The following is a 25,912-nucleotide window of genomic DNA, read 5'->3' as shown; positions in this document are numbered from 1 at the left end:
GCACGCCAAGACCGTAGGATCCTACGCAGTGCCGTAGGGGACTGCACTGCCACTTCCCAGCAAATTAGGGACACTGTTGCTCCTGGGGTATCGGCGAGGACCATTCGCAACCGTCTCCATGAAGCTGGGCTATGGTCCCGAACACCGTTAGGCCGTCTTCCGCTCACGCCCCAACATCGTGCAGCCCGCCTCCAGTGGTGTCGCGACAGGCGTGAATGGAGGGACAAATGGAGACGTGTCGTCTTCAGCGATGAGAGTCGCTTCTGCCTTGGTGCCAATGATGGTCGTATGCATGTTTGGCGCTGTGCAGGTGAGCGCCACAATCAGGACTGCATACGACCGAGGCACACAGGGCCAACACCCGGCATCATGGTGTGGGGAGCGATCTCCTACACTGGCCGTACACCACTGGTGATCGTCGAGGGGACACTGAATAGTGCACGGTACATCCAAACCGTCATCGAACCCATCGTTCTACCATTCCTAGACCGGCAAGGGAACTTGCTGTTCCAACAGGACAATGCACGTCCGCATGTATCCCATGCCACCCAACGTGCTCTAGAAGGTGTAAGTCAACTACCCTGGCCAGCAAGATCTCCGGATCTGTCCCCCATTGAGCATGTTTGGGACTGGATGAAGCGTCGTCTCACGCGGTCTGCACATCCAGCACGAACGCTGGTCCAACTGAGGCGCCAGGTGGAAATGGCATGGCAAGCCGTTCCACAGGACTACATCCAGCATCTCTACGATTGTCTCCATGGGAGAATAGCAGCCTGCATTGCTGCGAAAGGTGGATATACACTGTACTATTGCCGACATTGTGCATGCTCTGTTGCCTGTGTCTATGTGCCTGTGGTTCTGTCAGTGTGATCATGTGATGTATCTGACCCCAGGAATGTGTCAATAAAGTTTCCCTTTCCTGGGACAATGAATTCACGGTGTTCTTATTTCAATTTCCAGGAGTGTATTTACAAATATTAAGAGAACTTGAATGTCCACTGATGTAATTAGTTTCCCTTTCTCAGACCATGATGCAGTATATCTTACTCTTAATAATGTAACTTCAGACTGCACCAAACCAGAATCTAAAACTGTGATTACTAGACCAGTGAGCAGAGAGAGGATGGATAGGATTAGACATGCCCTCACTTATTTTAGTTGAGACACATGTTTTATTAGGCTTCAACACTGTTCAGCTGATATTGTTTTCACAAAGTTTTTCTTCGTCTTTTTAAATGTATTTGAAAATAACATCCCTCTGAAAAAATGTACAGTGAATATTAGTAGTAATTACAAGAAAAGGAAAACGAAGGAATGGTATACTCCACAGTTAGGGCAACTGAAAAATACTGTTATGCTGTATTCTAGTCTGTACAAAACCAGTAAATCAGAACTGTATAAAGACCTGTATGCTAAAGCTAAATGCAAGTATAGGAAGGCAATAAATGAAGCAAAGAAACTGCATAACGTAGTAAACATTGAAAAATCTAATAATAAATGCAAGAAGGCCTGGAGTGTAATAAACTCCATTGCACACACTAAACACAAAGAGGAAATTGCCATTACCCCAGAAGAATTTAATAAATATTGCATTCAGTCCATTGAAGAAATTAGTAGTTCAATAATCAAACCACCTGAAAATGCACTTAGTATTATGGACAGCTGCTTTGAAAAGCTTCCCCCAAGCACCTTCACTTTCACAGAAGTGAGCCCAAATAATATCCTAAAAATAGTGAAAAATTTCAAACCTTCAGTTACTGTTGATTACTATGATATGTCATGTAATTTGTTGAAAGATGTTATTGATTGTGTGATTTATCCTTTAACCTTTTGTGTTAACAAATGCCTAGTTGAAAGTAAGTTCCCCGACATACTAAAAATTTCTCGAGTTGTGCCCATATACAAAAAAGGGGAAAAGAACTGTCCTGCTAGTTACAGACCTATATCCATAACCCCAGTTTTTTCAAAAATTTTAGAAATGATTATGTATGAGCAAGTTAGTGCCTACTTGGGTAAACTAAATATAATTTGTGATAAACAGTTTGAATTTAGGAAAGGTAAATCCACAACGGATGCAATGGACTCCCTTGTAAAATTAGTCCTAGATGTGTTCGAGGCTAGGGACTATGCCCAGGCTACATTTTGTGACCTGAGCAGAGCCTTTGTCTGTGTAGAGCATGACACTGTGCTGAATAAGCTAGTTTACTATGGTTTTGATGACAACAGTATAAATATGTTCAGGTCTTTTCTAGAGAACCGTCAACAAGTTGTGTGCATTGGTAGGGAGAAATCAAATTTGGTTAATGTTAGGTACGAAGTGCCTCAAGGGTCGGTGCTTGGACCTTAACTGTTTATACTAATGATTATTGACCTGCCCTTATTCATAAATTCTGATACAATATTGTATGCTGATGACACAACTTTTCTACATAAAAGCTCTGATCTAGGTACACTGAAAACACTGACCGAAAATACCCTTGCTCAGTCCTCATTATGGATCAAAGCTAATGGCTTCTTGCTAAATGAAAACAAAACCCAGACACTTTACCTTAGCCTCAAAGAGATTCCTAACTACCAGGAATTAGAAAATGTTAAATTTTTAGGTGTTACTATTGACAATAAATTGACGTGGGAACCACACATTAAAAATACACTCCTGGAAATTGAAATAAGAACACCGTGAATTCATTGTCCCAGGAAGGGGAAACTTTATTGACACATTCCTGGGGTCAGATACATCACATGATCACACTGACAGAACCACAGGCACATAGACACAGGCAACAGAGCATGCACAATGTCGGCACTAGTACAGTGTATATCCACCTTTCGCAGCAATGCAGGCTGCTATTCTCCCATGGAGACGATCGTAGAGATGCTGGATGTAGTCCTGTGGAACGGCTTGCCATGCCATTTCCACCTGGCGCCTCAGTTGGACCAGCGTTCGTGCTGGACGTGCAGACCGCGTGAGACGACGCTTCATCCAGTCCCAAACATGCTCAATGGGGGACAGATCCGGAGATCTTGCTGGCCAGGGTAGTTGACTTACACCTTCTAGAGCACGTTGGGTGGCACGGGATACATGCGGACGTGCATTGTCCTGTTGGAACAGCAAGTTCCCTTGCCGGTCTAGGAATGGTAGAACGATGGGTTCGATGACGGTTTGGATGTACCGTGCACTATTCAGTGTCCCCTCGACGATCACCAGTGGTGTACGGCCAGTGTAGGAGATCGCTCCCCACACCATGATGCCGGGTGTTGGCCTTGTGTGCCTCGGTCATATGCAGTCCTGATTGTGGCGCTCACCTGCACGGCGCCAAACACGCATACGACCATCATTGGCACCAAGGCCGAAGCGACTCTCATCGCTGAAGACGACACGTCTCCATTCGTCCCTCCATTCACGCCTGTCGCGACACCACTGGAGGCGAGCTGCACGATGTTGGGGCGTGAGCGGAAGACGGCCTAACGGTGTGCGGGACCGTAGCCCAGCTTCATGGAGACGGTTGCGAATGGTCCTCGCCGATACCCCAGGAGCAACAGTGTCCCTAATTTGCTGGGAAATGGCGGTGCGGTCCCCTACGGCACTGCTAGGATCCTACGGTCTTGGCGTGCATCCGTGCGTCGCTGCGGTCCGGTCCCAGGTCGACGGGCACGTGCACCTTCCGCCGACCACTGGCGACAACATCGATGTACTGTGGAGACCTCACGCCCCACGTGTTGAGCAATTCGGCGGTACGTCCACCCGGCCTCCCGCATGCCCACTATACGCCCTCGCTCAAAGTCCGTCAACTGCACATACGGTTCACGTCCACGCTGTCGCGGCATGCTACCAGTGTTAAAGACTGCGATGGAGCTCCGTATGCCACTGCAAACTGGCTGACACTGACGGCGGCGGTGCACAAATGCTGCGCAGCTAGCGCCATTCGACGGCCAACACCGTGGTTCCTGGTGTGTCCGCTGTGCCGTGCGTGTGATCATTGCTTGAACAGCCCTCTCGCAGTGTCCGGAGCAAGTATGGTGGGTCTGACACACCGGTGTCAATGTGTTCTTTTTTCCATTTCCAGGAGTGTATATTGGCTAGGCTTTCAAGAGTTATTTATCTAATTAGAAATTTAATAAGACATGTTCCCAATGACTATGTGAGATCAGCATATTTTGCCTTCTTCTAAAGCATCATCTCTTATGGAATTTTACTGTGGGGTAGTAGCTGTCATGTAAATGACATTTTACTTTTACAGAAGAAAGTAATAAGAATAATAACGGATTCTGATAAAACAGAACATTGTAAACCTCTGTTTATTAAATTGCAGTGTTGTACAGTAGTAAACTTATTCATCTACAATGTTTTAATGTACATTAGAAACAATGTGTCTAATTTTGTGTTGAGAAGTGATATTCATAGCCATAATACTAGAAACAGAACATCTGTAGATGTACCATATCATAGATTATCAAAATCGCATAACTCTTACCTAGTTCTTGGACTAAGGATGTTTAATAGACTAAGTGCTGACTTTAAAGAACTGCCTGTAAATATCTTTAAAGCTAAACTATACAAGCTACTAGTGAACAATCCGTTTTACACCATTGATGAATTCTTTGAAGATGAAAATACTGTAGTCTAACGTGTACCTATTTTATGTAAACCAATTTACATCGATATAGTAGTTTATGTAGAAATATATGCTCTTGACTTTGTCTATTGCTGTAATCAGCTGAACGACAATAACATTATTATTATTATTATTATTATTATTATGCATGAGGTGTGCTCGCTCATGTGAATGAATGATGTGTGTATGTTTTTCTGACAAAGGCTGTGGCTGAAGGTTTATGTGTAAGTGTCTTTTAATTGAGCCTGTTTGCAACTTCACAATTGATAAAATATTCCAGGTTATTATGCCGTAGTTGAAGGGAATTCAGTTTAAAACCTGACATTTCATCCCCATCTGCAGAGGACATTTTCAAGAGGGATCATAGCTTTGTTGAATGTCTGATTCACACCCTGGTTCGCTGCTGACTACAGCAAAATTCCACTTCCACAAGCTCCCGCGCAGTGGTGTGACATCACATGTTTTGAATACACAATCGCAATTGGCTGTTGTCGACTGCTGCCGTCTGCTGTTACTATCATCCTATGGTGGAAGACTGGTACACATTTCTTCAGCACCGGAATCCAAATTTCATTCCAGCGTGTACAAGTCTTCCACCATGGGATGATAGTAACACCGGATGGCAACAGTCGACAACGGCCAATTGCGATCGCATATTCAAAACATGTGACGTCACACCACTGTGTGGGAGCTCACGGAAACAGAATTTTGCTGTAGTCAGTGGTGAGCCCGTGTGTGAATTGGACGTTCAAAAAAAGCTACAATCCCCCTCGAAAATGTCTTCCGCGAATGGGTACGAAACTTCGAGTTTTAAAGTGAATTATTTTTTACCATAGCGTAGTAGCCCATAATATTCTATTAATTGTGATAATTCCGTCTTTGAAAGTTCACATTATACAATTGTTTGCAACTTTCGTGTTATCTTTACAGTAAGTAGCAATCTATCATTTCATACATTGTTGATATTCCTACCTGGAGTTTCCATTGTTTGATTCCTCATTATGTTTGAGCTCAGAATACGTTATACAATCTTACAATGGGTGAACGTTATAGATATTGGGTGGTAGTTTTCTGAATCACTTCTGTTACCCTTCTTGTAGACTGGTGTGAGCTGTATTTTCTTCCAGTTACTGGGAAAAGTTTTTTGTTTGAGGCATATTCAGTATTTTATGGCTAAAAGAGGGGCTAAATCAACCAAAAATTCGTAGCAGAATCTGATTGTGATTCCACTTAGCGAGCTTTCTTCCATTTTAGCGATTTCAACTGTTCTCAATGCTGCTGACACTAATATTTATTTCACTCACCTTTCAATGGTGAGTGAATTAAAGTAAGGCAATACTCCTGGATTTTCCTTTTTAAAGGAACATTTGACAATGGAGTTCATCATTTCTGCTTTTGCTTTACTAGTCTCAATTTCAGTTCCTATGTCATCCATGAGTGTCGGGAACGCTAACTTTAGTATTACTGACTGCCTTTATATGTGTTCAGAATTTCTGTATGGTTTATGAGAGGTCTGTTGATTGGTAAATAAATAAATAAATAATAAATGGTTTATCTGTCCATAATAACTTAACAGTCATGGACATAGTTTAAAAACACAAGAACATTAAAAAAGTTTAGAAGTAAAGATAAATTATACCCAATAACATTAAAAATCCTTGATGGAGTACAAACATTTATCAATTAACAGTTGCTTTAATTTTGTCTTAAATATGTTTCCTTTTAACAATTTTATATTATTTGGCATTCTATTATAAAGATGTCTTCCAGCAGAAAATGGACTATGACCTGTTGCTCTTTTATTACTAAATTTTATGTTTTAATCCTCTCTTTTCCTTTATTATAATTATAGATTTCACTATTGATTCTGTTTTATCAGCTCAGTTGGCAATGTGAATCCAGATGGATAGGATTTGCTTACCTCTTGAGAGCCTGTGTGTATATGTAACAGGGCCCACAGGTGTAAGTAACTTACACACTTTGTTTTAGATGGTGACAGCCAATCCAGCTTCATCAGCAGATCATTGATCGACAGTTTAAAACTTGAAGTTGTTTTGAGTCAACCACTGGCAAGCAATGCCTTTGAGTCGTCATTCACTATGTTGCACTCACATCAGTTGGTTCTCCTACATTGAGGAGTACATAGAACAATGCCATGTTACAATCACCACATTCAAGAGTTTTCATTCCTTTTCAAGACATATGCCATTACATCAAGGGTTCAAAAGGCAACACATTAGTAATTTACAACTGCCTAACTCCACAAAATGATGCAATGATCTCCCCACCAAGCTATTAATTGGAGAAGATCACTACTGGAAAATTGTTAAAGACACTGCACCGAAACATGCACCTCACTGGCTTTACTGCCTTCAAAATTCAGCTGAATCCAAAGCAAAAAGGAAGCCTCCCAAGGGTTTCAAGTAAATAATGCTGTTTTTACCCTCATCACCATGTGATTCAATCAATGATTTGACAATGTATTCTGGATTTACAGTTAATAGTAATATCTGATGATCAGGATCAGTCAGGGAATGTGAAGGATTCAGCACTTCATCCTATCAAGGATCAGTGAAGAGTTGTCCATCTCCCAAAAAATTCGGCAGTTGTTTTTCCAAATAATATCTTGTAATGCTGATAAACACTTTGTTATTTTGCAGAGGCACCTTGGAGATATGAATGTCAAATTGCATCCAATATGTCAAACTAACTCACACACCCCTCCCCCCTCCCCTCCAAAAAAAAGAAAAATCCTCATAAAATAGTGATAAAAAGAGACATGGAAGCAAGTCATATTCAGTACATCTTTGTACTAAAAGGGCTCTCCCTCACTTAATGATGTCTTTGAAATTGGGCCCAAAATTCTTCCTAACGTAACTGCAGTTCTTGTGTCTTTTCAAATGCAATATTTTGCCATTGGTGCCAATATTACCCAGGCCTTTTGGCAGTTACATCTCCATCCAGATGACAGAGACTTCATGAGGTTTTTCTGATGATGACATGATCATAGATCATATAAAGCTATCAGAATACAAAGAACAACTACTTACTGATTCAAAAGACTCACCTTTGGGCTTAAATGTAGTTTGTTCTGACTTTGAGCAGCACTGAGGGAACTGGCAGTCATGTACCATGTGCTGTTTTCCACAACAATTGCCTTATTAGACTATAACACATGTATGACTTTGCAGTGGGCGCTGCAGTAGTAAATGGAGTGACAACCCTTTACTACGAACTGATCTCACTCATGAGTCAAATTCAGCTGTCTACATTAAAATGGGCAATGAACTCTCACCATCTGATTGGAATATGGAAATTGGACGGCTGAGGGAGATCACAAAAACTTTGCACATGTTGAGAGCTCAGTGGAATAAAGTAGATGATACGTTTTGTATGGATCAAAAGAAAACCGTTTGCATTTTGTGTGGATCAGCATGAAACCATTTATAAAATATCATAGATAGTAACCACGAAGAGTAGCTTGTTACAGGCAATTGCTAGTTTTTATGAAACCTTGTATGAATGTACGAATAAGGGAAAGACAACAGGTTATCTATAGAGAATTAGGCGTGGGGCATGGAAAAGTGTAATAGGAAACACTTAATACTAGGTTTTGAGTTTTTGCTCTTTTTCTGGTAAGAGTACGTACACACATTCACACACACAACTAAGTATATGGGCTGGCATAATTGTAGCAGCCAGTGGGAAGCGACACACTGAAGGCAACATGGGGGTGTGAATTGAGAGGAGGTGGCAGGGCAGAGGAAGGGGAAACTGTTGGGTAGAGGGTGCTATGACGGTGGGTTACCTGAAATTGAGGCCAGGACGATTTGTGGGAACGGAAGATGTGTTGTAAAGAGGGTGCTGAGATGGTAGATTACATGAAATTGAGGCACTATGGGAGCAGAGGATGTGTTGTAAGGATAATTTCCTCTGCATAGTTCAGAAAAGCTGATGGTGGAGGGAAGGATCCCCAGGTAACTCCAGTTATGAAACAGCCATTGAAATTGAGCTGTTGAGCTCAGCTGCATGTTGTGCCACTGGGTGGTACACTTTGTTCTTGACAACAGTGTGTCACTGGCCATTCATCCCCGTAGATGGCTGGTTGGTACTCATACCAATATAAAAGGCTGTGAAGTGTTTCCACAGAGTTGGTATATGACATGGCTGCTTACTCATGTGGCCCGGCCTGTGATAGGGTAAGATAAGCCTGTGATGTACCTGGAGTAGGAAGTTCTGGGTGGGTGGACTGGGCTGGTCATGCTCCTTGGTCTGCGACAGAGATATGATCCCTGTGGAAAAAAGGGATTGGAAGTGGCATAGGGATGGACTAAGATTTTATATAGGTTGAGTGGGTGGTGGAACACCACTTCAGGAGGGATGTGAAGGATCTCCGGTAGAGTGGCCTCATTTCAGGGCAGGAAAAGAAATAATCAAAGCTCCAGCTTGTCAAAGGATAATTCAGAAAACTAGCAAGTTTCCTTTTTTGTGCATATGCCTATCAACAACTCGATGCTTCTTCTTTTTGGTGAGTAGTCTCCTTTAATCAAAAATGGTTCAAATGGCTCTGAGCACTATGGGACTTAACATATGTGGTCATCAGTCCCCTAGAACTTAGAGCTACTTAAACCTAACTAACCTAAGGACATCACACACATCCATGCCCGAGGCAGGATTCGAACCTGTGACCGTAGCGGTCACGCAGTTTCAGACTGAAGCGCCTAGAACCGCACAGCCACACTGGCTGGCTCCTTTAATCCTAAAGTATTTACAGACTACGAAGCACCATAACTAAATGCTGTATTGTACTGTTCACCATGTTGTGTCTAGCACCATTCACATAGAGCTAATTCATAACACAACAACAGATTGATTTTTGTTGGCATTACAAAGATTTATTGTCAGGTTTGGCATTCCACGCATCATCTACAGTAACAGTGCCCACACATTCCACCAAGCCAACATAGTGATATAATGCATCTGTGGACAGTCACCTCTGCTGATAAGAACCACCAATATTGTACACAACAAGGCATAATGTAGTATTTTATAGCTTAGTGTCCAGCTTGGCTGAGGATAGTGGGAGAGAATGGTTGGTTCAACCGAAAGATGTCTACAAAAAGTGCTCAGACATTCAAGTAAGGATAAGAAAGGGCTAGAGACTGTGCTCGTGAATACTGAAACTGCTGTCAACTTGAGGCTGATCTCCCAAAATGAAAGTGAATCGCACTCTCCAGCAATGTTCCTCATGGGAGACAGACTCATAACATTGCCAACAGGACACAAGTGACCATTGTAACTGAGTTGATAAAGAGTGTTGACTCTGTCAGAACATGACAGAAGATTCCTGGAAGTGCTGAAGCAAAGAATTTTCATGGTCTTGTGAAGTTTCCCCCCATTCAAATGCTCAAATGTAAGATTAGTGGGGAGCCATGTCAGTGACATTGTCCTTCTGCAAGAAGACGCTGTTCCATGGCTCTCGTTGCAGAAGGCAAGGGCTGAAAGAAAGCAGAGATGAGGTCCCACACTCAGTCATTCTTTTTCATGCCAATGGAAGATGCCTCACCATGCCTGTCCATCTGGTCATATGCTGGAGGTAAACGAGGGTGGGGTTTCCATGATATGTAAGGTCTGTGTAAATATAGTTGTATGTTGACTGACATTAAATCACATTCTAATTGTTCCCATACATTTTCTGGTGGTAAAACCCAGGAAAAGTGTCAGGGATGGGAACTCGTGGAATCTCTGACACATTTATGATAATCCAGGAGGACTTATCATTGATTTTGAGCGACTTAAATGGCAGAATTCCTTCTTGTATACCGTATAGCACATGCTCTCAGTGAAGACATTTAAGCATTGCAACTCTGAGCTTACTTGCATTGATCATTGACTGATGACCTCCAATGTTAAGTCCCGTAGTGCCTAGAGTCATTTGAACCATTTTTTTGCATTGATCATTATAATGTGCAGTAGCCACCAGAAAGATCGCGGGAGGCGCACATTGGCACGGCGCATCACGGACGGTAGTTGCCGCAAGTAGAGTCCCGTCCACCAGAGGGCACGCGAGAATTCGGACGCGACCTCTGCCAGCATAACAACAACAACAACAACAACAACAACAACAACTCCGGCAGCACGGGCTGTGCCCAGTCAGTTAACATTGGACATGCCTAGGACACAGCCCCGGTCTACGCTAAGTGAAGTGCGACGTAAACATGAACAGTGTTACTACATAATGTATCAGATTATTGCACGTTGGAGTAATACACTGGTGTCTAAAATTAAAGCAACAAACCGCTATTTCCCCGTGTTCAGATGTCCGTACAATTATGTTATGCCCCACCTCTCAGATTCCGGATAGGGTGGCCCACAGACTATAGCGCTGGGCCTTGTTCCTCTCTAAGTACCATTATGACATTCATTTTCACCCTACAGGACAGCATGCCAACGCCGACACTCTTTCCCGTCTTCCGGTGGGCCCGGATCCTACGTTCGATCGAGAGGAGATTATGTGTTTTCATTTGGAAGTGGCGTCCCGCCAAGCGGTTGATGGCCAGGGAAATGGCAGCTGACCCGGTTCTCCGGCAAGTAGTTCGCCTCATTCAGCAGGGGTGGTCATCCCGCCCTCCGGGCCGCGCCTCATACCCTCTTCGTAATTATTTTCTTCTACGAGACCGCCTCTCGGTCTTGGAAGGAGTTCTCCTTCTGGCTACCGATGATACAGCTCCTCGCGTGGTTGTTCCTGCAAGTTTACGAAGGGAGGTCCTCACGTTATTACATGCGGGGCACTGGGGTGTTTCCCGTACTAAAACCTTGGCTCGCAGACATGTGTACTGGCCCGGTATTGACAGAGAAATTGAGCACTTGGTGGCCGCCTGTTCCCAGTGTGCGAGCCAACAGGCATCTCCCAGAGCAGCGTTCTCTCCATGGCCGCCGGCAACCCAAGCATGGGAACGTGTTCACATCGATTTTGCGGGCCCGTTTCTCAATGGCTTTTGGCTCATTGTCATTGATGCTTATTCCAGATTCCCATATGTGGTTCGCTGCTCCTCAACCACTTCAGAAGTTGCAATCCAGGCACTAGCAAAAATCTTTTCTGTGGAAGATCTGCCAATCACCCTGGTCTCGGACAATGGACCGCAGTTTATTTCGCAGACCTTCCAGGATTTTTGTAGGCGCTTCGGTATTCGGCACGTTAGCTCTCCCCCCTTCCATTCACAATCGAATGGGGAAGCCGAGCGCATGGTGTGCACATTTAAGACGCAGATGAAAAAGTATCTGCACGAATTTCCTGCGGAGGAAGCATTGACATTTTTCTTGACGGCATACCGGACCACACCAATGGGAGAACGCAGCCCCGCAGAGCTCCTCCATGGGCGCCAACCTAGGACTCTGCTGCACCTCCTCCAACCTGGTCCTCGCCAGTCTTTGCAAAACGGAGTACCTGGCTTTCCACTGGGTATGTCGGTCTGGGCCCGTGGGTTTGGTCGCAATCCACGTTGGGTACTGGCGGTGGTCCTGCGCCGAAATGGCCACCGGCTCTATACCTTGCAGGCGGGGGACCGGGTGGTATGTCGTCACCAAAATCAGCTACGTCTACGTTCGGGCACCCACCCTCCGACCTCACGGACACCAGCTTCCCCATTGCCGGCACCTATGTTGGTTTCGCAGGGGACGTTACCTCCTCTCCCCGCTGTGACTCTGCCGCACTGCGATGGTTCTCAGCCTTGGCAGCCTCCAGTAGCTCCAGCACCGGCATCGCCATCGTTCGAGATGCCCCAGTGAGAGCCGGCCCCCCTAGCAGGCCCGGTTTCTCAGGAGGCTGGTTCACCTGTGGTCGTCCCTTCCCCATCGTCCCCGCCACTGGGTCTTGCCCCTCCTGAGGTGGAACAGGATCCGGAGTTCGACAGCTTGTCGCCCATTCTGTCCCGGACTCCGGTTGTGGGACAACGGGGGCCTCTTCGTGTGGGTCACTTCCAGCCGTATTCGAAGGTTCTGGCTCGAGGGTTGGCAGATCCCCTCGACTCCGGCCTTCCAGTGGATGTGGAGGTCATCGCTCCTGCCCGACGCTCCACCTTCCGACGCAGTGGATCACAGTGGCTTCACCCCCCAAAGGAGGAGGAGTGCAGTAGCCACCAGAAAGATCGCGGGAGGCGCACATTGACACGGCGTGTCACGGACAGTAGTTGCCGCAAGTAGAGTCCCGTCCACCAGAGGGCATGCGAGAATTCAGACGCGACCTCTGCTGGCATAACAACAACGACAACAACTCCGGCAGCACGGGCCGTGCCCAGTCAGTTAACGTCGGGCATGCCTAGGACACAGCCCCGGTCTACGCTAAGTGAAGTGCGACGTAAACATGAACAGTGTTACTACATAATGTATCAGATTATTGCATGTTGGAGTAATACACTGGTGTCTAAAATTAAAGCAACAAACCGCTATTTCCCCGTGTTCAGATGTCCGTACAATTATGTTATGCACAGAAGACAGCATTCCCGTCAATGGACAACCACGTCAATGATAACGTCATGGTGCCTATCAAACAGGGTATTGTTTACCACGTAGTCTCACATCCACAATCACTGTGTATATAGTCACAGATGGTGCAGTATGACACAAAGAAGCCACCCACCAGGGTCTATGTGATGGAGAGCCATAAGAAGAATGGAAGCAGGACAGTCGCAAACTGATGTGACCCAGAGGCTTAATGTGAAAAGAAAAAAAAAATTGTCTACCATTGCACATGTTGCAGTTGTTTACATTCTGTGTTCTTTATATTGTTTTTACTTTACTATCATCTGTTTACATTGTTTTGTGACGAAATAAACACAACCTTGTAAAATTTCCGTTTGTTGCTTTAATTTCAGACACCAGTGTCTTTCAGTAGAGGATAGAATAATAATATTGTTAAATTACATAACAAGTGCATAGCTGAGCTCTAGTGAGGAAGCTTAACATTAAGACTGATAGATATTTGTCACCTGTCAGTGACACTACAATTCAAACTAAACATGAGCAAAGTTGTTGAAATAAGCAACTGTCTCTCTAAACTGAAACATAAACGAGAAATGCAGTGTTCCAGTACTATACACTTTGCTAATCAAATAAATTCATTGGACAATTTCCCACCCCATAAATGAGACAGAATGCATTAGCAGTCAATTGCAGGATACTTTGGCTAGTTTAATGAATTTAGGCAACACTAGCATGGATTTCTTGATGACGCAGGATATGGGGCTGATGTCTTAGTACATAAATACTATACAAACTCTGTGAAACTGACAGTCCCAAAGGAAAAATACAGTATTGAGAGAATGCCTTCTGAAGTTTGATTGCCACTGATAAAGTTTCTCCGGGGACATTGAGCACTGGAATCTTTTCTGAGAACAGTTCAAATCTTCTGTCAATGCAGACCCGGACTTGTCAGTGGGCATGTTATGGAAGTAACTTCTGAAATTTCCCGTGTGTATTTCTTCTTCTAATAATTTTCGGGTGTGCAGCTGAATCCCATCGACATTCTGCCATGATATTTTGGGCCAGAGACATCCAGCCATCTTCGGGTGAGTAGACAACTATTGAAGAATGCAGGTGCATTCACGGTATTTATGCCAAAACTCATGCATGCAAAATGTGCTGGAATTTTTCAATGCAGTGTGTGCTGCCCTTGGTGGTGGAACTGAAAGATGAACTAATCACTGAGTATCGAATGACCCCATCAATTCCACTGTGACTGGATAATTTTAATTATAGGATTCCAATTTTTTCCAGTTGAAAGCCATTGTCATGATTTATAAGATTATTGGCAAGATGTATTTCCACCAATTCTTTGATTACTGAATCCCAAAAACTGGAAAGTGGAGCTAAAATTTTTGTTCTATTGTATTCCATTGAGTATCTCACAGAAATAGTGTTCGGCTGTTGCTGATTTCACAGTTGCCAAAGATGGTTTTATCTTTAGTGTTCTGTACAAAGCTCCTAGGCAGTTCATGTCATCTGGCCTATATATATGCAGCATCATGTTTACAAGAAATGTTGTAAACGCCCACTTTTTTCAGTTGTAAGTTATCTGTAATGGATACAGCCAGGGCCAAGCTCTTCACTAGTAGACAGAAGATAACGTTGATTTTATCTGCCTATTTTAGAAGACAGATTCCCAGTATGCAGAAGAATCGTAGCTGATTCATAGTCATCATAGTGTCGTCAGTGCATTGCTTCTTGTTATTATAGCTGTCCATGGCCTTCCTTATTTGGCGTGAAGCGTAGCCATTCTCTTAAAAAAAACCTTCTCCAAGTGTTCTAATTCTGTGTGGAGGTTTTCATCATTCAATATTAAGTGCACCAGGTGTATTAAGGTACTAAGAACACCGACAGTTTGTGAGGGGTGATGGCAGCTAGACGCATGGAGATATGGATCTGTATACGTGAATTTTCTGTGCACAGAATGTCCCAATGACCCATCATTATGACTGCATACTAGGATGTCTAGAAAGGGTGAAGTCCTATCTTTCTCAGTCTCCATCATGTTTTCATGTAATGAGTTTAAATGACAAAGAAACTTTGTCCAATTCTTTCTGCCATGGGACCGTACAACAAAAGTATCATCTACACAATGCCAGAAAACTGTGGGCTTTCAAACAGCAGACTCAAGTGCTTTCTCCTCAAAGTCCTCCATAAAAAGATTAGCCACCACAGGGAACAAAGGGCTCCCCATGGTGACGCTATCCATTTGTTTAAAGAATTTGTTGCTAAATAAAAAGTAAGTTGAGGAGAGAGTATGTTCAAACAAGCCCGTCAGGTCAGCACTGAATAAGATATTAATAAGATGTACTAGCACTCTGATAAAAAGTGAGACCATATCAAAGCTAACTAATAAATCCAGGCTGCTAAGCTTAACTGTCTCCAAGTGATTGACAAAATCCACTGAATTATGTATGTGGCAAAAACACACACATATGGCTTCAGTAGAGAGGCCAGATGTTTTGCAGTACAATAGGTCAAGGTGCCTATATTACTCACTATTAATCATAGTGGGATACCATCCTTGTGAATCTTAGGAAGACCATATAGTCATGGTGGTACTCCATTGTGCTGTCTCAGTCTCTTAATAACTTGTTTAAGTAGAGAACTATCATTCAGAAGAGTAAAAGTTTTTCTTGATATAAAGCTTGTTGGGTCCTTTTCAGTTATGCGGTACATAGGATAACTTAGCTTCCCTTGTCAAAAGACCCATGGCATTACCGTTATGAGCAAGGAGTACAACTATGCTAGTATCTTCTCGAAGGCCGCAGAGAGCAGCTCTTTCAGTTGGTGTGATATTACTCCATTCTGGAGCAAATTTCAACAGCATTTGGCAAGATTCTCATTGAACTTCATCTGCAGAATCCACAGAGAGAGGCTTAATGGCTTCCGCAATAGAACTGATGAAATCCATTAAAGGAGGTGAGTGAATTGGAGTCAGAGCAAAGTTTAAACCTTTTATAAACACTGATATTGTTGCATCATCAAAAGATTACCCCATGGGATTCACCATGCATCGTCCAGAAATAGGTTCTTGTGGCTTTCATGTTGTGAGTCGGCTAAACTTTGCACTTTGTCTATTTGTACTGTCCCTGTGGGTCCAGTGGGCCCTGGCCCAGGATACATTATCAATCGAGTCTCAGTTGAGGGAAGAACATCTTGCTGCAATCTTCAGATTTAAATAAAGTAAATCCCTGCAAACATCTTCTAGCTCGTGATGTATAAAACAGATTCATTCTCTGGCTAAGGCCAGACTCACTTTGTATTTTATACTGTTAGCATCCACACTGTTAATAAAATGAACAGCTCTGTGGAAAGTTGGAATCAAATTATTGTCTCTACATTTCATTAAAAAAAATTAAGTGAACACAGTAACCTGGCTTCTCATGTAATTTATCCAGTCTGTGTTTATCCTGAATCTCTCCTCCCCATAGAGGTATTTCATCTAACTTCTGAAATTTTCCTGGCATATTTCTTCTTCTAATAATTTTTGGGTGTGCTGCTGGATCCCATAAATATTCTTCCAGAATATTTTGGTCCAGAGATGCCCAGCCATCTTCAGGTGAGTTGATAACTGCTGAAGGGCCCTGGTGCATTCTTGGTATTTATGCCCAATCTTATGCATGCAAAATGTACTGGGGTCTTTTGGCGCATGCATCAAGCAATGACAGGCGTGGGACAGCCGTGCTGTGTGTGCTGTCCCCGGTGGAGGAAGTGAGAGATGATCTGATAATTGAGCATTGAATGACCCTCTTGAGGGCAGCATACACAACTCAACTGTCCTGTGCAAGTCATCACTTGACACATGCACCAAAAGGCCTCAGCACATTTCGCATGCACAAGATTGGGCATAAATATCAAGAATGCATTAGGGCTCTTCAGTAGTTGTCTACTCACCCGAAGACGGCTGGCCATCTCTGGACCAAAATATTGTGGAAGAATGTTGATGGGATCCAGCAGCACACCTGAAAATTATTAGGAAATGTTATAGAAGCCTTGCATGCACTTAGGGGAGGTCATAGATTCTTATGGTTGAGTCTTAATTTTAAAGATACTTTTTACTTTAACGATTGGTAGAAGGAAACATCCTGAAACTGATGGAATTCTTGTTGGAAGAAGTAGATGAGGCCTTGATGGTGCAAAAGATTCATAGGGAAACTTGCAAACCAACTAATAATGTACTGTAAACAGCAGCACTCAATGTTTGATCTAAGTCAGGATGTACAGAACACAGGTACTTACAGAAATACGGCTGTGCATGGGACTTCATCCCCGCCTTTTTTCAGCTCCTGCACTTCTTTCCTTTTTTTTCTTCAAAAGATACTTTTTGCTTCAAATCTTTGAGTCCTCTTTTGCTCTTTTCTAAGTGAGACTGAATTCTCTTATTGAGTCCATTACAACTGGTGGGGCTCAGGTCTTGTTGACATTTCATTTCTCCCCCCACAAGGAAAAGTCTTTGTTTTAGGTGACTGGTCCCAATTTGAAGGTGGCTCCATCATTCATGAGCACAGTCTGTAGCATTGTCTTGGAAGGGTCTGTGCGATGTTACCTGGTTGGCTGGCAGTGCAGCTCCTATTTCTAGACTGACAATGTCATGTGCTATTTTACATGGGAGGTGGAAATGAACAGTCTTCTGTATGGTGGGATGGGCACATAGTGTCCAGGAGGAGGAACGAAGCTCTGAAAGCACAGATCTAACCCTAAGATGATGTAAATGGGTGCGAAGGTGGAGGATTAAATGTCTCGTGAAGTGATAATTTCCATTCAAGATAGTTGGATTTCATTCTTCAGTGATTAATTTTGTAACTCAGATGACCATCTAAATGCAACAGGTCTCATCCAAAAAAGGATTAAGACTATTTTCGGTCCATTAGTAGTGGTAAGTTTTCCTCTGTAGTCTTGATTTCATGAAAAAAGGATTATTTTTATACACCTTTGATCTAATAATAAATTGACCAGCCACTTTTTCCACATTGGTTGTCTTACAGCATTGCACTTGAAGACAAGCTGACGTTCTCCACACTGATTTCTGTTTCTTATGGAATCTAACATAGTTTCAATATTTGTCCATTCTGATAGTAAATACTTGCATGATTTAGCGTTACTTATACTGTTGTTTTAAGATATCAATTTTTCTTGTAAATGTGAATTATGTAGTTTGGAACAGATTACATTTTGTGGTAATATAGATATACTGAACCTAAAGATCAAAGCAATGCAATGTGAATTTTGCCTCAAGTATGCCAAAGAACTGAAGACCTTGGTGCAAGAAGGAGATAACTGCATTTTTTTCCCGTAAATCAATTTTTTAGTGCTGTATAAAGGAAAAAAGATTTTCTTCTTGCTTTTTTGCCTACAAAGTAACCTTTAGACCCTTACTCACCTTGTATAAATGGTAGCATGAAGTATAATATCTAGATTTTTTAAAATTAGTTTTTTGTGCCTCCTGAAAATGTGAGTTATCCTCTTCTTGCACCAACGGCTTCAATTTCTGTAAATTGATAAGCAGCACCATATCTGTGGTAAAAGTGAATATAAATCACTATGATATGCTAACTGAATAAAATAAATATCTGAGAGACAAGTATTTACGTAGAAGATATGTCTAGAATGTTAGATCCCCATGCTGTGTGACTGAAATTTCAGATTCTGAATTTGACAAACAGCAGAATTTTGCCTTTACTAAAAGTAAAAGATACATTGACTTGATGTTTTCATGAGCTCATCAAGTTTGACAATTCCATTTTGATGTACGAAGTGGAATTGTTAACCTGGGTCAACATTCAAAAATACAATGTCTACTAATCATGTCAGAAAAAATCTCATAAATAACAAATGTGGCATTATGGACCTGGGCCATCCAGCCATGTATAATGCCTGGATGCACTATATTTACAAAAATAAAATCTCAGTTGTTCTCAACAACTTCATCATTGATGGGGCATTACACTGTGATCTACTTTTGTTCATAATTCAACACATATTTTTTATATTTCATTTAGTAAGAAATGTACATATTACTTCTTTTCTAAATAAAATTTATTATTATTTTCAGAGCAGCAATTGTGGAATCTTTTGAACGTCTCAGAAAGAAGTACTATTTGTGATCAGAAGCTGGTAACTGTCATAGTGAAACAATTAAATGTTGTTGTGGAAGGTGGCTTTTAAATTGTATTAATTTATATTTTTTATTGTAAATAATGGTGCAAATTATTTTCATCAGTAAACTTAATAGATTTAGACAAAAATAAATATTAAAGAATTCTGTACTGTGGTTTAAAAATGACAGAAAAAGATAGAGAGCAGTGGTGATGTACAAACAATGCACAAGAAGTATCATGTTGATGTTAAAAAGTGGATATCATTGTTGAATTGTAGTATTAATATCATTATTACAATTCCTTGTTTTAGCACATGAACATCTGGGGTCCAAAAATGACTGACTGGCAATTTATCAATCACTCATTTTACATCAGTCTTTTTACATCAGTCTTGTAAAACTGCAAAGTGTTCATGCCATTTAAGTATTTTGTAAGATTGTAACAAAATTGCATCAAATTATTTTTTAAAGATTTTTCAAGGACAGTCACAAGATGTAAATGAATAAATTACTGCCATTTACTAAAGATTTCAGAAACTATTTAGTAGCATAGCAGTTCATTTTGAACAGGGGGCATTCTACTTGATTTATACAGAAATTTTGTAAACTTAACTTTGTAACTGAAGACTGCAATTTTGGATCTTGATTGAACATAATATTGTTGGGAATCATATTTCAGCATCACTTGTGTGAGTGGGCAAACATGAGTATTTTGAAATCAGATTATTATTATTAATACTTTTTTACATTATGACTGCTAAAATTGAAATATAACTGTTTGTAACTAAAATAACAATAAATGTGTTCAACAAATACTTTTCACATATCTTATTGCAGTAAAAATATTCAGATTAACATGTTATTAGTAATAACATTAGTACAGACAAATCCCATATCATACTCTCAGTCAACTGTCACCAGTTTCAGCCCATTCTGGGAGGAAAAAGAAGAGCTACTGGCATGACATCTGCACGCATGCCTGTTGGTTACATGAAGAAAATTCACATAAGGTTAACTTAAAATGAGGTGCTTTTGACCTATTTAACTGCAAGTTCTCATTTATATGTTGGAATTATCAGGGATAAAATGAGGTGAAATGTTATTTAAAACTTGTGCAGATACACCACCACAGTTATAAGAACCAAAGGATGCGAAAGGGAGGCTGTAGTTGAGGAAGAAGTGAGGCAGGATGGTAGTCTATATCCCATGTTATTCAATATGCACATTGCACAAGTAGTAACAGAAATCAAGGTGAAATTTGGAAGAGAAATTAAGATACAGGGAGAAGAAATAAAAACTTTCAGTTTTGCAAGTGACACTGTAATTCTGTCAGAGGTGACAAAGAATTTTGAAAATCAGTTGAACAGAATGCATATTATCTTGAGGGGCATATATAGGTGAATGTGAATATATGTAAAACAAGTGCAATAGAGTAAAGTCAAATTAAATCAGACAATCCTGAGGGAAATCAATGAATAAATGTGACACAAAATAGTAGACAATGATTTCTATTAGTACAGCAGAAATAATTATCACAGAAGAAAGGGGAGTATAAAACACAGACTGGCAGTGGCAAGAGAAACTTTCCTGAAAAATAAAAATATATTCATGTCTAATATAAATTTATATTTAAAAAGAAAGATGATGAGACTTACCAAACAAAAGCGCTGGCAGGTCGATAGACACATAAACAAACACAAACATACACACAAAATTCTAGCTTTCGCAACCAACGGTTGCCTCATCAGGAAAGAGGGAAGGAGAGGGAAAGACAAAAGGATATGGGTTTTAAGGGAGGGGGTAAGGAGTCATTCCAATCCCGTTTGTGTTTGTTCATGTGTCTATCGACCTGCCAGCGCTTTTGTTTGGTAAGTTTCATCATCTTTCTTTTTAAATATATTTTTCCCACGTGGAATGTTTCCCTCTATTATATTCATAATATAAATTTAAGTTTACAAAGTAATTTAAGAAAGGATTTGCACTGTTGTCTTATATGGCAATGAAATTTAGATCAAAAACATTACAGATATGAGTAGGATAGAACAGAATACAAGCTTTTGAAATCTGGTACTGCAAAAGAATGCTGAATTTGAGATGAGTAGACTGAATAACTAATGGAGAAACATTGAATTGAACTAGGGGAAAGAGCTTTATCGCAGAACTTGGCTAAAAGAAGGAATAGATTAATAGAAGATGTCCTGGGGCATCCAGGAATAGTTATTTTGGTAATAGAGGAAAGTAGGTAGCGGAGGGAGAGCAAAACTGTAGAGGGAGATTAAGGTAACCAAGTTCAAATGGATGTAGGTTTCAGTAATTATGCAAAGATGAAGAGATTTTCGCAAGTTAGGCTATCGTGAACAGGTGCAATACATCAGTCTTCAGACTGAAGAGCACAACAGCAACACTACCCACTGATAGTCTTAGATAATCAGTCACTTGCATCATGTGTTAGGAGATTTTGGAGAGGGCAATCAAATATTTGATCAGAGCACATCTTTCTCCAGGTACCTCGCCCATGCAATTGCTTTTCAAGTGTCATGGTTTCTTTAAACTGACACTCTAAGTGACTTGCATGTGTGTGGGGACCATTTAGAAGCAACTAGATACCAAATTGTGCATAAACACCATACACCATTCAGTCAATAGACTTTAGTAAACACACAAAACATGTCAGTTTGCACAGTTGTGTCCTACAATAGACAACTGGCAACTGATGATGCTGTACCACTGTGGCACCAAAACTCTAATTATTGTACCTCAGCCACTGAATTGGGCTTCTTGATGAGGGCACACATTGAAGCATACCTTCTGACATTGTTGCACAACTGAAAATAATTCATATATAAGGAATAATCATACAGTTTTCATTATCATATTGAAGAAAATAATGCTACTTTTTATCCAGTCCTGGTACACTTTGAAATTCCCACATCATAGTTCTGTAGTATTATATTGTTAAGAGTCATGGTACAGCCTTTTGATAAAGTGCAGTATCATGTGGTACTTTGTATTCTACAGAGAAACAAAGCTGCAACAATCCATGCTAAATTGATGGAAATGTAAAACAGTGTACCATTGTATGGCATCATGTTTAGATGGTGCAGACACCTTCAGTGTGGTGAAACAAATCTGAAGGATGAATAATGAAGTGGCAGTCTCCTCTGTGAAGAACCAGATTTGACAAGAGGAATGGGGTCCGCAGTGCTCAAAGGTGTATCAAAATTGAGGTGATAGCACAAAAAACAAAAGCCACTCATGGATCCATTTTCAACATGAACAGTCAACATTGAACAGTCAAACGAAGACTTCTATGACCAAAGCCTTCATCATATTTCTCGTTGGGAAATATATATTGCATTGAAGGCTGAATATGTCGAGAAGGGTTAACACCATTACCAAGTTTTATGGTCCAGCTTGAGTTTCTCTAGGTGATAATTAAAATCTTGTGAATACACCTTATAAATGATGTTGCTTTGTTGCAATGTGACATAAATCTAAGGTAAAATTATTGATACAGACTGCTTTTGATCTACTTTAAAATAACCAAATGAATGATTGCTACTCATCCAAAGTGTAAAAGCAAAGACAATTGTACAAATTGATAATTTTACAGGAATTCAGTTTAATTCAACAATCTTATGCTTTCAGCCACATCTTATGTTTAAACTGGAACTTAAATAACACCTGAGGTTCAATCATCAACTTTGAAATATCTGCTTGATAAAAAGTAAGACAACAGTGTCTACATTATTAGTCAAGATTAAGATCACAAAGATGACCTAAAATAATGGGTATATTGCTTCAAAGATGACCTGAAAATAATGGGTATATTGCTTGTATATTAAACTAAGTCAGTGCCATATATCACACTAGGGCTTTCTCTTAGCAAACTCAAAACTATTCAGAAAAATTGAAAACAAATTATACCATATTGGCCTGAAAATAAGCTGTACTTTTTGTCCAAGTTTTGCCATCAAAAAGGTTAGAGTGCTTGTTATCATTTGCTACAATAGATCTAGTGTCTGTAACCGAAACAGACAGCATGGCATTTTATTATGCAACAATGCAAACCTTTATCAGTATTTTATTGGCATTAACCATTGAGCGGGTGCACACACGTATAAAGTGCACCAAATGTATAAAGTGCACCAACCACAAAGGACATTGTCTTGTACCACTCCATTGTTGTTTCACAATTACAGGCCCATACCTATTCCTTCATTACTGCTTCAGCTAACACAATGATAAATTGTGTTGTCATTCGTCCAAGTGAGCAGCAATAATATAAGGTAAACAGCAAGCTAAATGAGAAAAATATAGATCAATGCAAGAAGATGACCCAGATTCCGAGCTAGCAGCGAAACCCCACAGTTGTCCATGAAATAATTAGTAATTGAATAAGAGTTTGGCTGGCTGGGATCCAATGTGACTGCAATTTTTAATGCTCCAAGTGGTTTATTACTGTGGGGTAACACATGTACGTGGCAACAGAGTGCTATGAAAGTTTGTTTTGCTATTGTTTCGCTAAACAGTGATTTAGCTCATATAATACGTTCATTTTTTCGTTGCTTAATTATGCTGAGATTAAACTGTGATTTCACTCAAATATGTTTACCTTGGTAACATAAAGACAGATTTTCCTTACATGTGTACAAGTACGCCACATGCCCGCTCATGCTACCAAAATCAGCACGCCCCCTCAAGGGTTAACATTGTATAGGTCTACCAATATTGTTTCGCTAGCTTATAACTCAGTTTCAGTTGTATTGTATTTATTGGTCCTGTTGTCTACAAAGCAACTTATGTATAAGACATTGGACAAGTGAAGTTATAAGTATACAGCTGAAATTCATTTCTAGGCATACTTATGTAATGTTACAATAATACACTTTATACTTCAGTATTTGCATAACACACTTCATAAATTTAAATATTCTTCAATGGAGTAAAAGCAGTGATGGTGTAAATATGACTTTAAGAGGTTTTCCACAGGTATTGACCTCAATAATAGCTTTTACATTTTCAGGAAGTTTGTTGTAAACCTTAACTCTCATGTGAAAAGTACCTTTTTGGCACAGAGCTGTGCTGATTTGGGTTATACGTAAGTTTCTGTTTTGTCTGGCAAAGTGATCATGTACATCACAGTCTTTTTGCAGCCTGTAGTCCTTACCTATTACATTTATTTTAAAGAATAAAAGGGTTTCCATAATGTATACACATGGTAATGGAGGTAAACAGAGGTTTACAAGAGTCTCTAGGCTTGTACCCAAACAAGATTCTAGTGGCCCTTTTTTATTTTAAAAGTGCTATTAGCTGTTTTAGTGTTTCCCCAGAAAGTGATCCCATATATAAGATGAGAATCAAAGTAGGCATGACAAGCTTTCATTACTGTTTTCTCACTACAGCATGATTATAGTGAGCAAAGAAGGTAACAATCTGCCAGGTACTGTTAACAACTAGTTCGTCATTGATAGAGACCAATGGAATAAATGTGTCCTTGTTAGGAGCATTGTGGAATTCTAGTGCAATGAGTTTTTTACTGTTTACTACAAGCTGATAATTCTGTGCCCAGTTGCTAAGTTGTTTTGTTGCCATGTTTTCTGACTGGTGAGAAAGCCTGATTTATGCTAATATGAACAACCATTTAGAGCAAAAAGCATCATCAAGACCAGGAATTCAGCACAGTTATGATGCAAGCTTCAGACCAGCAGTTGTGCATTATAACCAAACCACAACCAACAAAAAGGCCAGAAGAGTATGGACAAGACAAATCTAATGTACCACATTGAATTGCTTCAGAAGAAAAATGAAAGAAGGCCGTATCAATGAGAAAATCATCCAGGAGACTGAAATGTGGAAAATATTTGAAACTTGAAGCTAAAGTTTATTCATATGTACAAGGTAAGGGGAAAGATGGGATGCCTGTCTCACAAGAAATAATTCAACTGAAGACCTTGGAAACTGCAAGAGTCTTAAATGTGCCACAAGAAGAATTCTGTGTGAGTAATGGTTGGTGTTTGTTGGTTTGCGCAGAAAAATGGCCTTGCTCTCCGACGAAGTACTATACTAGTACAGAGAATGCCAGCAGATTTTTAAGGAGAAACTAGTTAACTTCCACTGGTGTGTCATCCAATTTCATAAGTGTAATCATACCCTTTTCATCAGACTGTTAGTGCTGATGAAATGCCAGTGTTTTTGACATGTTGAGCAATATGACAGTAGATTGAAAGGGGCAAAAAGTATCTCGTTAAAAGGAACTGGGAATGAAAAAATAGAATAACTATGATGTTTGCTGTTACAGCTAATGCTAGACTCTTACCCTCTTATATCATTCTGAAGAGAAAAACTAGATCCGAAGAAAACTTGCCTAATGACTTACAGATTTGCTGCCAAGAAAAGAGCTGGATGACAATGCAACTAATTGTTGACTGGCTGTCTGCTATTTGAAATTTGAGACCTTGGGCTCTGGTTGCTAAGAGAGTCATGCTAGTTTTGGGTGCTTTTAAGGGGCATCCAACTGCTGAAGTAAAAGATAAACTTGCTGCACAAAAGACAATCCTTGCCATAAAACCGGAGGAATGACTTCAAAACTAAAGGTTCTAAATGTGGCTGTAATCAAGCCGTTCAAAGACAACCTCTAAAAATGTGTTCAGATTGGCTCCTGGAAGAACAC

The 25,912-nt window shown here is 40.8% G+C and overlaps 1 protein-coding gene across 2 annotated transcripts in view; it reads left to right on the top strand.

The window, feature by feature from the left end:
- The window catches only part of LOC126095738 (protein ABHD18), a 182,846-nt gene extending 162,792 nt beyond the window's left edge, over window positions 1-20,054 (top strand). For both annotated transcript variants that reach the window (XM_049910507.1, XM_049910506.1), the window contains one exon: window positions 19,195-20,054. In XM_049910507.1, coding sequence (XP_049766464.1) covers window positions 19,195-19,246 — 52 coding nt within the window. In that variant the 3' untranslated portion in view covers window positions 19,247-20,054. The remainder of the gene's footprint in view (window positions 1-19,194) is intronic.
- The last annotated feature ends 5,858 nt before the right edge of the window (window positions 20,055-25,912 follow it).

This window comes from Schistocerca cancellata, chromosome 8, assembly GCF_023864275.1.
Source record: "Schistocerca cancellata isolate TAMUIC-IGC-003103 chromosome 8, iqSchCanc2.1, whole genome shotgun sequence".
NCBI lineage: Eukaryota > Metazoa > Arthropoda > Insecta > Orthoptera > Acrididae > Schistocerca > Schistocerca cancellata.
Note: the sequence above shows the minus strand (reverse complement) of the source record. Positions and strands in the feature narration are given on the sequence as shown.